This window comes from Dromiciops gliroides, chromosome 1, assembly GCF_019393635.1.
Source record: "Dromiciops gliroides isolate mDroGli1 chromosome 1, mDroGli1.pri, whole genome shotgun sequence".
Lineage (NCBI taxonomy): Eukaryota > Metazoa > Chordata > Mammalia > Microbiotheria > Microbiotheriidae > Dromiciops > Dromiciops gliroides.
In genome coordinates, this window is record NC_057861.1 from 615,460,329 (window position 1) to 615,476,065 (window position 15,737).

The 15,737-nt window shown below is 40.6% G+C and overlaps 1 protein-coding gene across 1 annotated transcript in view; it reads left to right on the forward strand.

Annotated features, from left to right (window-relative positions):
• The window catches only part of STX17 (syntaxin 17), a 78,475-nt gene extending 72,580 nt beyond the window's left edge, over nucleotides 1-5,895 (forward strand). Inside the window, exons 7-8 of the mRNA XM_043979400.1 lie at nucleotides 2,847-2,933; nucleotides 3,722-5,895. Of these exons, the coding sequence (XP_043835335.1) occupies nucleotides 2,847-2,933; nucleotides 3,722-3,955 (321 nt within the window). The 3' untranslated portion in view covers nucleotides 3,956-5,895. The remainder of the gene's footprint in view (nucleotides 1-2,846; nucleotides 2,934-3,721) is intronic.
• The last annotated feature ends 9,842 nt before the right edge of the window (nucleotides 5,896-15,737 follow it).

Below are 15,737 nucleotides of genomic sequence, written 5' to 3' on the forward strand. Positions count from 1 at the left end.
ATCAAATCAGAAGCATTCTGTGACCTGAACAAATCTCTAATGTATGATGGCTGACCTGGGTTAGAGTGGTATGTAATCTCTGGGTCCAATACTCTTTAAAGGGTTATTGATAAAATTAGCAGAAGCCTTCAACTCTCTCATGGAATACATGAAAATATTTTCTTTCCTTATGGATCTCCAGGTAGAGATGAGAACAGAGGTTGGAATTTCTTAGGGTTAACCCATATCGCATCCCCCTCAGTAGGATCAGGATGTGGCATTTCCTGAAGGAGACTCATCAACCCTATGTAATGGTCTGGATTCCTGCAATATAAGCAGTGGAGTTACCTTTTGACTTCTGAATGATACATCAGTTCTGTATTGTCAAGTCATGCCCCAGAATTAGACTACCCTTCATTTAGTAGATCTCTCACTCATACCTGCTCCAAGAGTTTTGAGGAATTCAGAATCTTCTGATGCTGGCAATTGTGGCAGACTATCAAATCATGCACATTTTTGGAGGAAGAACACTGCATATGTTTATTGAATACATGAGATCAAACCATATTTATTACTTTGGGGGGAAATATTAGTTCAAAGTTAAACACGTCAGTCTACCAGATATTTTTTTTTTGCTTTGAAAATTTAGTTCTAATTAAAAATACTAATAAAACATTCACATAAAGAAAGCATACATAGAGAAAAACTATAGAAAGTGGTTATAATTCAAGGATCTTGGTAGAGTTTGGGCCTAACTGCTAAGGGGCCTCGAATTCCACAGCTCCAGAACAAGCAAGCTCCATCTCTACTTTGCAGTTTTGTAGAGTCAGTCATAAGTGTATAGGCACAATGAAGGATTGAAGTCAGACAAAAATAAAGCAGGTGGGGAATAGTATTCAATATGGTAGACTAAAAAGAGCACCGAAATATACAAAAGGAGCAGTTGGTTTCACAAAACAATGCACCTGGGGGGGGGGGGGACTACCCATGTTGGTTTTTAAATAGATGCCTTGGTCTTGGTCTTTAAAGGCTAATGTGAGTTCCCCAGAGGAAGGTACAATTTTGTATTTGCTCATAATTGTGGCAAAGTTCTAACTGTTCTAACATCTAGTAATTTATAACAATTTAGTTTTGTTTTATGATTTCCTGGGATATCTCTAGTTATTTTCAAAGATTTTTATAAAATACTTAATTAATTTGGCCCACTTGTATTTTAAGATAAGTATAATGCATTCAAAAAATATTTACTACAATATGCCCTGGGCCAATGCGCTGTGCTATCTCCAATCCAATATCCAATATGTTTGGGGAGAAGTTCCTTTATATTTCCCTGAACCCTTGAAATCCACAATAATTAGTAGCAAGCATGTAAAGATCCTGAGTAGGGAAGGAGGAATAGAAATGCCTTTTGTTGTTGGAAATTCCATTTGCTGCTTTCCTGAAGTTCAGTAGCTTCGACTTTATGATTGGCCAGTAGTTTGTGAGTGAAAAGTTAAGGACCTTTTACTATGGAACATTTTTTGGAGAGGAGTCTCACGGGTGGAATCACTAGCCCAGGTCTTTGTTCTCAAAAGGCTCTGAAAGGGAAGACTTCAGTTGGCAGGTTTAGCATCTGGGAAAGAGATGACTATGAAGAGAGAATGTTATAAAAGAGAGGGTATAGGGCATAACCAAGGGATATCAGACACCAAAGAGGGGAGAACTACTCTGAATGAAGGAAGGGCAGAGTCAGGAAGGAAAGCTGTTGTGGACTGGGGAAAAGAACAGTGGTTTCTGGAAGAGGCTGCACACGAGTCTCTCCCTTATGGACAGCCCCTTTAGCCTGGTGTCAGAAGGACCTAGGTAGAAATGTAGATTGTAAGACTAAAGAAATACTAGGAGAGCATTGAATACTGAAGGTGTTGTATGAAGGAGAGAAAATGTCAATGACAGAAAACATATGCCAGCTATGGAAAAGAACCCATTGGATGTCTCAGTCTCTTATGTTACTTGATGGAATGGCAGCTGGGAATGCACAGTTGTGTTCTCTGCTTACGGCATCAGTGGAAGATGCTATTCCTATAAAGTATTAAAACAGTCTTTAATATTGGACTGACTCAATTATTACAAAGTAACTCGGTTGGCTCCAAAGAGATACTTTTTTCTCTTTCAATTGTAAAGTCACCATTCTTGTTGTGCTATGTAGTTACCACCTTCTTTTTGACTGTTAAATTTCATTAAATCGACAGACTCATCAGTTTGCTATTTTCTCTCATTTCTCTAAAGTTGAAATATTTTAATTTGTCATTTTATGATGCATTAAACTTAAAACCTAGGACCACTGAGTTCATTCACTGCACTCCACTTCAGGTTAAAAAGGGAAATGCCTTTTGTGATAGTTAAAATAAGCATATCAAATTCAGGGAGATCAGAAGTACCAATTTGCATTTCTTGACTCAGTGGCGTTTTAATTGTAATGTAACCTGTCTCTGTTTTAAACCCAGTCTTCACAATTCCAGAATAGGAATTGTTTTTTGTAGCAAACACAGCATGCCACCTAAATACTTGTTTGGCTTTTTTCCTCTTGGGATTTGGTTCATTCATTCAGATAATAGCACATTAATTAATAAAGAACCCAATTTAATATAAGATGTATTTGGCTATAAAGGTAATACCCTTTTATTACTTTGTAGTTAAATTTCCCCTTTTAAAAAAAAAAAGTAAATTTGTACTTTTCAGTATGCTTTATCAGATGCTCTTAATGAACCCCCATTAAGACTGCATGGCTACAGTACATGAGGGCCCTGATTACAGGAATTAAAATAGTGTGTATTGGCTTACTGCTGCTTCCCAGCAGGAAATCTCCCTCATAATTCCTTTGCATCTAGTCTCAGCAGGAGAAGATTGACAGCATTGAAGACCATGTCAACAGTGCTGCTGTGAATGTTGAAGAGGGAACCAAAAACTTGGGGAAGGTAAGGCTCTGCCCCTGCTGACAAATCAATGGTCCTCTGCCTCCCAGGAATCTTCAGTATTAACCCCATTGATCTGCCCTCTTTAATGTTGAGGGAACCAGCAATTAAGGAAATAAGGAAGAAATGGCACATAGGTAGTAAAAGAAATCAATGATTGTTGTAATATTCCATCCTAAGAGTCATTCTGTCAAGAGGGACTTTTTTCCTTTTTCTTTCTTTTGGCAAAAAAGAGAGAGTAAACTGAAGCCTTTTGGTGATGGACACTTCTGTTATATAGCTCAGAGGTGTTTTCAAAAAGGGCTGCAGCTAGTTTATGAGAACCAAGAGGCAAGGCAAAATGAAGCAGTTTGCCAAATACCATACAGCTCTGGCACCTCCTGTGTCTGCCTCCACTCCAGGTGGCTTTGAATCTCGGGCACAGGACCCACAGTAATTTTTTGTGACAGAAAAGCTCTAGGGGCATTCAGTGGCTATCGCCATTCATTTAAACAAACCCATCAGATAATTGGTGAATTAATTGTTTCGTAAATCAGCTAGAGGCAACTTAAGTGATCCATTCTTTGCTTCTCCTTCCAGTTGTGAAGTCCTGAGCAGTTGCTGCACCCAATCTTCTTAACTGTACAATATTCCACCTTTTTTTAATAAGTACAGTTTTGAGGGTTAACTACATACCAAGAGTTAAAAGAGGCATTGCCAGGAGTAATGAAGGGAAAATGTACATCACCACAAGCAAATATTCTCAATTCCATTTCTAAATTGAATTTTTTCTCTATTTTTTTTTTTTACAGGCTGCAAAATACAAGCTGGCAGCTCTGCCTGTGACAGGTGCAATCATTGGAGGAGTCGTAGGGGGTCCACTTGGCCTCTTTGCAGGCTTCAAGGCAGGGATTGCAGCTGCAGTTGGTGGTGGGTTGTTGGGCTTCACAGGTGGAAAATTGATACAAAGAAAGAAACAGAGAATGATTGCGATCACTTCCAGCTGTCCGGATCTTCCTAGGCAAAGTGACAAAAAATCCAGCTGAAACTAGACCTGTTTCATGAGGATCCTATAGCAGTGTTGATGATGTCCTTTGCCAATGATGATGGATGCACAGTCGGCTCATGGAAGACAAGCTTACTGATATAAGAAATGTAGACGATCACATGGAATAGAATTGGATCAGAGGAAACATTTTGTCATTTGACAGGGTATAATTGGAATATTAGTGTTTCAGGAGCCCAGTTGAGTTGAGAACTGCCTTTCAGGTGAAGTTAAAAGACTGCCAAGTTACAGATTTTCTACCTGACTATGTGGTAGCTTGAATTATGGCCTTCACAAGGACTAGGATCACACGTCAGTCTGCTTGTTAGTGTTTAGTTCAAGGTGGAGGGGGGGCAAATGGATAATAGAGGAATGCTTTCCTCATTTACCCTGGCTTGAAGACCCTAAGAATTGGCAAGATTGTAAGAAATTATTTCAACCCAGGAAAAGAAAACGAAAGTTGGAACTTGGCCTCTGGGTGGAGGCACAATTGAGGTGTTACCATGTTCAGCATGTGTCCAGTGGGTGAGATGGCTGCAGTCTGGCACACTCCCAGATTACTGAAGTGAATGAAGTCCAGCCCAGCACAGGTCTGCCCTGCCAAGAACTGTAAAGAGAATGGAAAAACAGTCAGTACCTCTTCATACCCTGTTTTCTTTTTTTTGTCAAGGCATCTCCTGCCTCTCTTAGGAGTTCTCTAATTTATTACTTTGGACTCTGCCTTCTTTCCTCCCTTTTTTCTTCTGCTTCTCTTCTAATAAAGAAAACAAATGGTAGGAGACTTATTTTGCTAGTCACGGACATTCCTGCCAATCTGTCTCCCTACATCTTCTATGATCCTTTGCTTCTTTCCTCCTGTGGAAAGATCTGTACTTTAAAGGATAAATTCAACCCACCTGTAGTGAGAAATTTAGTTTATAATATGTGCTTGGTAGCTCTTTCTCTCCATACTTACTTTCTTGAACCTCCAAGAGAAAAAAGATAACAGTCCCCAATCAATCTGTTTCAGTGTTTCAGTCAGAAAGGGGACGAAGCCAAGGTAACACCTTCCTTTGGCACCTCCCCATCTCAGGACATCAGTGTGCTCCTTGGAGGTAACCTGCTAGGCAGCCAGGCCTTGTCTGAAAAGTCTTCCCCCTAAATAACATTTTAAGAGAACAGAGAACTTAACCTGCTTATCTCATCAGATTGATGTAAGAAGGACCTGGAAGTTTTAGTCGACTTCAAGATCAATGAGTCAGCAGTGTTACTTGACAGCCAAAAAAGCTAATGTATTCTTAGACTTCATTGATAGAAGTATAGTAGGAAGTCAGTCGATCAACAAACATTTATGAAGGGCCTTTAATGTGCCAATCAAAGAACACAAAGAAAGGCAAAAGACAGTCCCTACCCTCAAGGAGCTCACAGTCTAATGGATAATCCTGCTAGATTTTGTCCTAACCATGACACTTATCTCCAGTATTGTATCCTGTTTTTGAAGCCACATTTCTGGAAGAAGAATGACAAGTTTATGTGCATACCTAGGAGGGTGGTCAAGAATCTAAACCAGAGGTATCAAACATTTGAGCTACAAGAAACATGCATGCAACCTGTAAAACTCACATGCTGTCCAAACAAGATTAAAATGCAATTGGGAAATATTAACAAAATACAGTAAAATATAGATAACATTACGTTTTAAAACTAAGTCAATATTTGGCCTGCAGAGATCTTTATGAATAGATTAGTGGCCCCCATTTCTTTATGATACCACTGATCTATGAGAATCAGTTGGAGATACTAGGAATGTTCAACCTAGAGAGAGTAAATTTGGAGGGTATGTAATAGTAGTCATAAAATATTTGAAAGGCTATATCATATGGAAAAGGAATTTTTTTTTCCTGGGTCTCAAAGTATCCTTTGGGGGGAGGGGCACAATGAGGGTTAAGTGACTTGCCCAGGGTCACTCAGCTAGTAAGTATCAAGTGTCTGAGGTCAAATTTGAACTTGGGTCCTCCTGAAGCCAGGGCTGGTGCTTTATCCACTGTGCCACCTAGCTGCTCCTCAAAGGATCTTTTAAAAAAAATACTCAGTAAGGGTTCTCCTTAGGTAAAAACAGTAGCCTGCTCACTTTTCTCTTACCACAAACACTGTGTAGCCTAATCAAGGATCTACAACCCAATTATTAACAGGCCATTTAATGTCTGAAAACTCCACAAAGGTTTGGGCTGCACTTGCTGGTAACCTCTCTTCCCTATACCCTCCATTTTTCCTTATACCCTCCCCTCTTCCCCCTCCCCCCCATATAGCTCCTTGAAGCACTATGTCTTTTGTTTTTTATTTTCCAATCTTCCCCCTTTGGGAGAGGCATTTAAATTAGGATGCATTCAATCAAGTCCTTCATTCAACAAGCTCTTATTAAGTACCTACAATGTGACTGTGAGGCACTGTGCTGGGCATTGAGGATAATAAAGATACTACTCCCAGAGTTAGTTGAGCTCTTCGTTTTTCCCCAGCAAACAAACAAATAAATAAATAATGTTTTGTAAGCAGTTAGGTGGTGCAGTGGATGGAGCACTGGGCCTGGAGTCAGGAAGACCTGAGTTCAAATCCACCTTCAGACACTTACTAGTTGCATGACCTTGGGCAAGCCACTACCTGCCTCATTTTCCTCATCTGTGATAAATGGATAATTATAGCACATACCTCCTAAGGCTGTTGTGAGAATCAAATGAGATAATATTTGTAAAGTACTTTGCAAACTTTAAAATGCTATAGAATACTAGCGGTGGTGGTGATGATGATAATGTAGTATGCTAATTGTGGAATGGCTCCAATTTCCAGCATATGTTCTGTGCCTGGTATCTTTATACTCCACCTTCTTTCACCTTTTTTTACTAAGTTCAGTGTTGTTCCCAGTCATTTTTCTTTTCACGTGGCCTCCTAATTATTCCCATGTTATTCCTTTCCCAGTCATCTGTCTTACACTTTGGGCATTCTCCATGCCTTGCCTCTTAGATGGCACTCTCTGAGCCATTACAGTTGAGATATATAAGCTTAATGGGGGTGTGGGGGTGTTTTTTTAATGACATTTATGGGATAAGACTCATTAGCTAAACTCTTGGATTATTACCTTTAGAACTAACTTGTTTCTACCTGTTAGACTGAGAATAAAAATACCTCATTTGCATTACTTTTTATGGTTCCCAGATCACTTTATTATTTAAACAACAGGTAACAGACCCAGAAGTTTGGCCCCAGAGCCTGAAAATGAGGGAGGAGATTCATAAGGGAGTTCCCACCTACTTTACCCTTACTTTAGAAGTACGCACGGGTCAGATTAAAAGAAGCCTTCATCTTCACTCAGCCAATATCCAGCTTTGGTCTCTCTTTCCCTCTTCCTCCCAGTTCTTTTCCTGACACTGAGTTTCTTCATGGTGGCCCAAGAGCCTTCTCACCCTGGAAGATCCCTCTACCTCTGTAACCCCCTCTTCTGATGGGTGTTACTCCTTTAAATCTTCATTTGAGGAAGTACCCAAAACAGCCAGGCTCATTCCTTCTTCCTGTTCCTCCTCCTCTGCCCCCATCTATTATTCCTTCATTAGAATATTTGTTTCCTGAGGGAAGGTTATTTTGATTTCTATTTGTGTTCTCAGCACTTAGCACAATGCCTGGCTCCTAGTAAGCACTAAGTAAATGCTTTATCTGTCATTGGAGCATAGATTCCGAGCTTCAAGAGATCGTAGAAGTCATTTAGTCCAAAGGCGCACAAGTACAATCCCACATCTCTGGGGTTAGGGGTACAGTGCCCTTGGGATCTGGAAAATCGGAGTCACATTTTTTGTCCTCCCTTTGTACCAAAGAAGTCTGAATGTTTTCTTGTTCTTCATTGGGGTGTTTACAGTACCATATTGTAAAGTTTGGGTTGATATTATGCAATACATAGATTTTATGCATATATAAATTTTGTCTGTGTTGTCTTCTGGCCTTCACGTGTCCTCTGTGCCTTCCACAAAACTCCTCTCAAATTTCCATTTCATTTCTCTTTTTTTTTTGGCGGGGCACTGGGGGTTAAGTGACTTGCCCAGCGTCACACAGCTAGTAAGTGTCGAGTGTCTGAGGCCACATTTGAACTCAGGTATTCCTGAATCCAAGGCTGGTGCTTTATCCACTGTGCCACCTAGCTGCCCCCTCCATTTCATTTCTTATGCCGAACCATTGATGTAGGAGGCAAAAAAAGGGTTAATAGAAAAACCTAAGACCCAAGCTGCAATTCAGATATTAGCTCCAAAAGGGAGTTAGACCCCAGTTAATGGATAACTTACAAGTCAGCATACTAGGTTCTTGTACCACAGTGATCAGTACCCATAACGGGACCCAAACAGGTCAGGTCAAATTTCAATAAAGGAAATAACAAGGGCATAGAAATTCTAAAGAAAAATGATTATATTTTGAAACTATCCATGGGAATCAGAAAGAGACATGCGCAGAAAAGGTCAAATTTGTCCCCAGATTCACCTTATGGCATGTAAACCTCAAAAACACACCTCCACTGAAAAAGGTACCCACCTTGGGGTTGGCTTAGGACCCCAGGAACTCCATATATAAATATATCAAATATATTTAGTCATCTGCTTTAAATGTTTTCTTTCAGTAAGAATATCATCTTTGAGGATAGAGACATGTTTTGGTCTTTTTATCCTTGGTGCCTTAGTATGGGCATTTGCACTTAGCAGGTACTTCATCAATGCAGGAGAATTGGTGAAGAAGTCTGGAGAGTCAGACATGGAGCCTGGAAAGGAATGAAGGGATTTTTTATTCTCTGAACCCTCTTCTTCTTTTTTTTTAGGGCAATGAGGGTTAAGTGACTTGCCCAGGGTCACACAGCTAGTAAGTGAACTCTCTTTAAAACAAACAGAATAGGGGCAGCTAGGTGGTGCAGTGGATAGAGCACCGGCCCTGGATTCAGGAGGACCTGAGTTCAAATCTGGCCTGAGACACTTAACACTAGCTGTGTGACCCTGGGCAAGTCACTTAACCCCAGTTGCTCCACAAAAAAAAAAAAAAAAACAGAACAATAGGGAGAAAGTATAAAATGGCACTATGAGAAGGGACCTGAATGAATATGGAATGTTCCAAATCTTCTAGTCTCCATCCTGAGGTGCACCCTCACTTCCAGCAGATATCACTCTGATTCCTATGAAAGGTGATGGAAGACATCCAGTGTGCCTTCCCTTGGTTTCATTTGTTCAGGCTGGTATACATCTTCATTCTTTCTTTCCTCCTTCCCCTTTTTAATTTTTTTTTTCACAATTCAACTTGCCTTTTGATGGGGAGGGCCCTTACACCTTGATGGAGTTAATTAAGAATAATTAGGCAAAGTGGAGAGACTGGTATTGATGCTTTTTGTTTGTTTTGTTTTTTTGCAGGGCTAAGAGGGTTAAGTGACTTGTCCAGAGTCACACAGCTAGTATTGATGTTTAAGCCTTGCAATGAGTTCAGAATTCTGATACCCCTAAAAAAAAAAAAACATGAGCTGGTAAGAACAGCAGGCTGCTAGGGCCACAAAAACAAACATTTTCCTTTACTTTCCATTTTTCCAATGGCCCTTCAGTTTGAAAAGAAAGGCACACCTCAAGAAGGGAGGGGGGAATGGAAATGAAAAGCCACACCCTCAAGGGGAATGAACTGTTAAGGAAACTCCATATGAAGGCAGGAGGGATGAGTTTTACCAGCATCCTTGCCACTGCTATTTCTCTGCCACCATCAAGGGACAGTACCTCAGAGTACTTAGTACTTAATACATTTTTTTTTTGATTGATTAAAGTACTTGCCATCTGACTGTATTGTACCCTTTACTGATCTGACCTGGAACCTCGCAATTTTTTTATGATTTTGGTATCTAGTTCATACTATTTCTAATTCTCTTCTTAGCATTTTCAGAATTTTTAATATCCATACTGATGGCCCTTTACATAGCACTCTGAGGTTTAATAAGCCATCTCCTCACAACAATTCTATGAAAAGTAGTACAGATATCAAAATACCCATTTTACAGATGAGGAAACAGGCTCAGAGAGGTTGGATGGCTTTTTTTTTTTTTTGCAGGCAGTGGGGGTTAAGTGACTTGCCCAGGGTCACACAGCTAGTAAGTGTCAAGTGTCTGAGGCCGGATTTGAACTCACATCCTCCTAACTCCAGGGCCAGTGCTTTAACCACTGCACCATCTAGCTGCCCCGTCGGTTGGATGGCTTTTGAGGGACACAAATAAATTTCAGAGAGGGATTCACTGTATTCATCTTGGAGCTTTCTGACTCTTCAGTGCTTTTCCCCATTATATCATGCTACCTCTTATCCCCATAATTCCTTAAACTCCAGTCCTAAGATTTCCATCTTTATTTCATTTCAGTCACCTGGCAGAGTGGTCATACTTCAGAGCTCTTCATCACTTAAGACTCTTCCACCTACAATAAGCCAAACTCCAAAAGTACCTTTCTGACCTCTTGTTCTACCCCATTCCCTTACTCCAACGGTGTCTTTTTAGCCCCCACCCTCTGTGATCATTCTACAGAAGGTGCCACTGTTAATCAGTTCCCTCTTTCTCTTTTGACTTATATGACATAGGAGATGGCTTATGTGAGGGAAAATCAATCCTCTCATTAAGCCTCAGGAACTCAACAGCAATGTGACAAAGGCTCTTTTACTTCCTTCTTGTGAGGAGGCACCCTAGTGTGCAGCTAATGGGTGCAAAGAAAGGGGGCTTGCAGGCCCTGTTTTATGCTGTAGTCCCTAACACAAATGGGCCCTCCCCTTTTTCATCATTGGTCCAATTACTCAAGGGTTACAATCTACACGAAAAAACTAGCTCATCGGAAGGCAGTATTCCCATCCCTCTTCCTTATATGGGCATAACTCAGGAGTGGATCTTATTCTTCCTTATATGGCTACAACTCCGGGTGGACCTTATTGAGAACAGGGCTCCTTGAACCATGTGATTTTGTTGGCCTGAAGGGGAGGAGGGGATCTGAGACCTTTGTCCTACAAGCAGGTCAGGAAAGGTATGATTGACTGTTATATCTTCATTGAGAGGAGACAACTACCCATTTTCTCACAGTTTAGTAGCATGAACTCTGACTAGAAAGACTTACTACCTGTTTGACCTTGGGCAAGTCACTCACATCTTCAGGTCTCTACAAAACAAAGAGGTTAGATAGCCTGCCATCACCACATCATGCCTCTTGCCATCAGCTCGTAATTCTCTCACCAGCACCTGGAACTTACCTTAACTTGGTGGGGTCTAGGACTTCACACCACTTACCTTGCATCTCTTCGCTGGGCCAATGCTTTTGCTCCACCCCACTTCCCAATCCCTTTATTTTTTGTCTTGCCCCATTAGAATATAGGTTCTCTGAGGACAGGGACTGTCATGCTTGCTTATATTTTTGTCCTCAGGGCTGAGCACAATCCCTGGCACATAGTAAGCTCTTAATACATCTTTGTATTCATCCAAACTAGTTGATCTCCAAGATGACTTCCAAACTTCATTCTGGCCAAACCAGATTACCTGCCTCTCTATGAACTTGGCCTGACTCTTCCTAACTTTTTACCTTTTCTTATACTATCCGTTTCGTCCGGAAGGGACTCTGCTCTTTAACTGTTGAAATCTGTCTCACTTCTCAAGGCCCAACTCAGTTACCAACTTCTTTATGAAGCACCTCTAATTTCCCCAGCCAAAGGTCTGGAATGTCCAGTACTTTGTGTAGACTTCTTTTCACATATTTTCTCATTTGTATTATAGCTCCTTGTGTTAACCCATGGATGGCATCCAGTCTCACCAAATCTTGTCATTTGTACCTTCTGAATTTTTTTTTTTTTTTTGGTGAGGCAATTGGGGTTAAGTGACTTGCCCAGAGTCACATGGCTAGTAAGTGTTAAGTGTCTGAGCTGGATTTGAACTTAGGTCCTCCTGAATCCAGGGCCGGTGCACTATCTACTGTGCCACCTAGCTGCCCCTGAAATATCTTTCATTCATTCCTTCCTTTACATTTCCAGTGCCAGCACTTCCAGTCCTTTCTGGCTGGTAGAGTGGTGTATAGTGCTGGAACCTGAGTTCAAATACTACCTTCTCGGTTAGCGAAAACTGAAGGACCACCCTTTCGGGGAGAAGACCGTGACACGACCTTGCATCTGCTATGCACTCCACCTCTGTCTGCTAGGCACTCCACTTCTGGGGTGCGAGCTTAAAAGGCAAGGAGAGAACGGAAGTGAGGGCTTTTCTGTCTGCTGGTTGTGCTGCACACACAGACACTGACTCAGGTTCCACTCGGTGAGGTTCTCCGTAACAGCATGTACGGGTTTTGGTGAGTTCTATATGGAATATAGATTAAGCTTAGATTTAAGACTATTTGTACTTCTACTTTCCTATCTTTCTAATCAACATCACCTTGTAATTTCCAAACAATAAAAGCTCTAACTAAAGCTCAGAGGCTTCTTTAACTTACTGGTCTGGGAGATAAATAAGGGAAAGGTTAAAGGGGAGTTTAATGCTCTTTTATCCAATTTTAAATCTCACAACCTCATACATTTACTAGCTGTATAGCTCTGTGCAAATTCAGCATAAGTTTCTTCATCTGCAAAATAAAGAGAACGGGGGCAGCTAGGTGGCGCAGTGGATAAAGCACTGGCCTTGGATTCAGGAGTACCTGAGTTCAAATCCAGCCTCAGACACTTGACACTTAACTAGCTGTGTGACCCTGGGCAAGTCACTTAACCCTCATTGCCCTGCAAAAATTAAGAAAAAAACAAAAATAAAGAGAACAATTGCACTTACCTTGATGTGAGGATTAAATGTGATAACATTTGTAAAGCATTTTGCAAACCTTCAAGTGTTGTATAAATGCTAACTGTTACATTTCAATAACCTAACTGGTTTCCAGTCTTTTCCTCACCCCAGTCCTTCTTGTATATCACCACAAAAGTAAAACTCTTTTTTCATTACGTAATGTTCTCACTGTCCCCCCCAGATAAAGTCCAAAATTGATTTGACATCCAAGTATGATCTGTAGTCCAGTCCCAGGCTGCTTTTCTTGACTAGACTAACTCTATCTAACTCTAACTAAATCTCAAGGTGGTCTGAACACTAAATGTCTTTTCTGCTTTTCCTCCTTCATACCTTTACTTATCCTATTTCCTCCACTTAAAACGTCCTCCCTCTGTACCACCTGCTCCAATCTTAGCCGTCCTTCAAGATCCAGCTCAAGTCTTAGGACGGACATCCATAAAACCTCCTCTAAATACTACTGCCTACACAAATCCTATGAAATGAAGCACTAAACTGTTATTTTCTGAATTACTTCAAATGCACTAGTTATGACTCTTCAACTAGATTATAAATTCCTGTAAGGCAGGGATAATGTGGGACTTAAATATTTCTGCAGAATTAACCCTGCAGAGAAAGAAATAGAAAAGAAACACTACTGGTATTATATGTTTTTAGATAGATAAGGGGGCACTAGATGGCGCAGTGGATAAAGCACCAGCCCTGGATTCAGGAGGACCTGAGTTCAAATGTGGTCTCAGACACTTGACACCTACTAGCTGTGTGACCCTGGGCAAGTCACTTAACCCTCATTGCCCCACCCCATCCCCCCAAATAAAAGAATAGATAGATATAGAAACAGAGGTTCTTCCCATCAGGTATACATTTGGACCTTCTGAAAAAGTAGGAATCACATTCTACCAGAAAAAAGAATTTACACAACAGGTTTAAGGAATCCTGTTGTTTGTCCCAAGAGGAAAGAGACACTTAGTGGTAGTTAGTACAGAGATAAACCCGGGGTAGGGGGCATTGAGCTAATAGGGCTTATTGGAAGGTGTGTCATCTTCCTGGAGCATATCCTTGCAATGTGACAGCTTAGATAAGACTTATAAAACTATTAAACATTATCCCTGATTCACATGGCAAAGAAAAATATAGCCAGAAGGAGGCTGGACTATTTCTCTAGTAGTATTGAAGTCCTGGATAGGAAACTTGAAACACTTGAAGGTACAGGTGGCATTTTCATTTCTTCTTCCAGTTGAAATTGGTGATTTTAGGGGCAGCTAGATGGTGCAGTGGATAGAGCACTGGCCCTGGATACAGGAGTACCTGAGTTCAAATCCAGCCTCAGACACTTAACACTTACTAGCTGTGTGACCCTGGGCAAGTCACTTAACCCCAATTGCCCCGCAAAAAAGAAAAAAAAAATTGGTGATTTTAAGAAATGAATAGCACAGACCCATTGATCTGATGAACTAAAGATGACCAAAATGACATCACTATATTGGGGTCAAAATTGTTTCTGACTGTGGCTGTTCTGACCAGTACAAGCTTGGAATGCTCTACTATAGGCGGGCCCAAATAGTCCATATGAACATTTGGGGTGGGATACATATACACATAAATGTACACATATATACCTCTACATATTTGTGTGTGTTCATTTGATCATTATTCTTTTTGTTTGTTTTTTGTTTTGCTTTGTTTTGCTTTTTTGTTTTGCTTTTTCAGGGCAGTGGGGGTTAAGTGACTTGCCCAGGGTCACACAGCTAGTAAGTGTCAAGTGTCTGAATTCGAATTTGAACTCAGGCCCTTCTGAATCCAGGGCCAGTGCTTTATCCACTGCGCTACCTAGCTGCCCCTCATTATTCTGTAACACTCCTTCCATGTACTATCCCTGAAATCTGCCTCTCCTCCCACCCATACCCTCCAAACCCCACCTCCCCCATATACCCCTGGCCTTCAGCCTCCCCTTATACTGCATTTCTAGTCATCTTATCCAACACTGGTGGTAACTTCTCTCACAATCCCTGACATATGGTCATAGAGGGAGAGTTATAATTATTTTGTTCCCATCTGTTGCTATCAGACCCTCAACTAAATCAAAACTTTCCATTCAGTCCAAATTTTGATACCTGTTAATATCCTAACCTCTGGGTCATTCTTTCATTCTTGAGGAGTTCAGCAACTGCCTCAACATCTTCTTCCTTCCCCATCCCCCACAACCCATGCCCTGATACTAGGGGACTTTATTATTCTTGTAGATGTTACTTCAAGCTCCCAAACCTCCCAGTTCCTTATCCTTTTTAAACCCCATGATCGACTCCATTCCATTTCATCTGGACATAGAGTTGGTCACACACTAGATTTCATTATTACCTACAAGTGTTCCACTTCCCTAATTAGAAATTGGCATTCCCATACCTGACCACAGCTTCCTATCATTTTACTTCTCCCTATGCCTCCTCCCTCCAAAATTTGTTGACCGTCATGGAGACCTCCAACTTTTCCACCTCTTAGGCCATTGCTCCTGCCTTGACTTCACCTGGTATATACACATATACATACAAATGTGTATATACATATATACATGTGATATATATCATTATGTGTGTATGTGTATATATGTTATATACATGATATCTTCCTTGATATAAGCTCCTTGTGCATAGGGATTAGTTCATTCTTTATATATTGCCAAGACTTAGCATGTGTCTATTTCATGATAGGTCCTTTATAAATATTTCTCAATTGATCGATTAATAACTTTTTGAAAGCTATATGCTTAACAGTTTTACACTCCTTAATTCACATTGGGCTTTAGTGTTTATGGTATCTATATAGAATTGTGCCGTTCATTTGTATTTATCCTTAGTGGCATGTCCTTTCCATTTTTTGTTTGTCTTTCTTAAATATGAGCCCATCAGAGAGCTACTCATGCAGCCACATAGATTCTCTTTATATACCTTCCCTTTTATTCATTAGA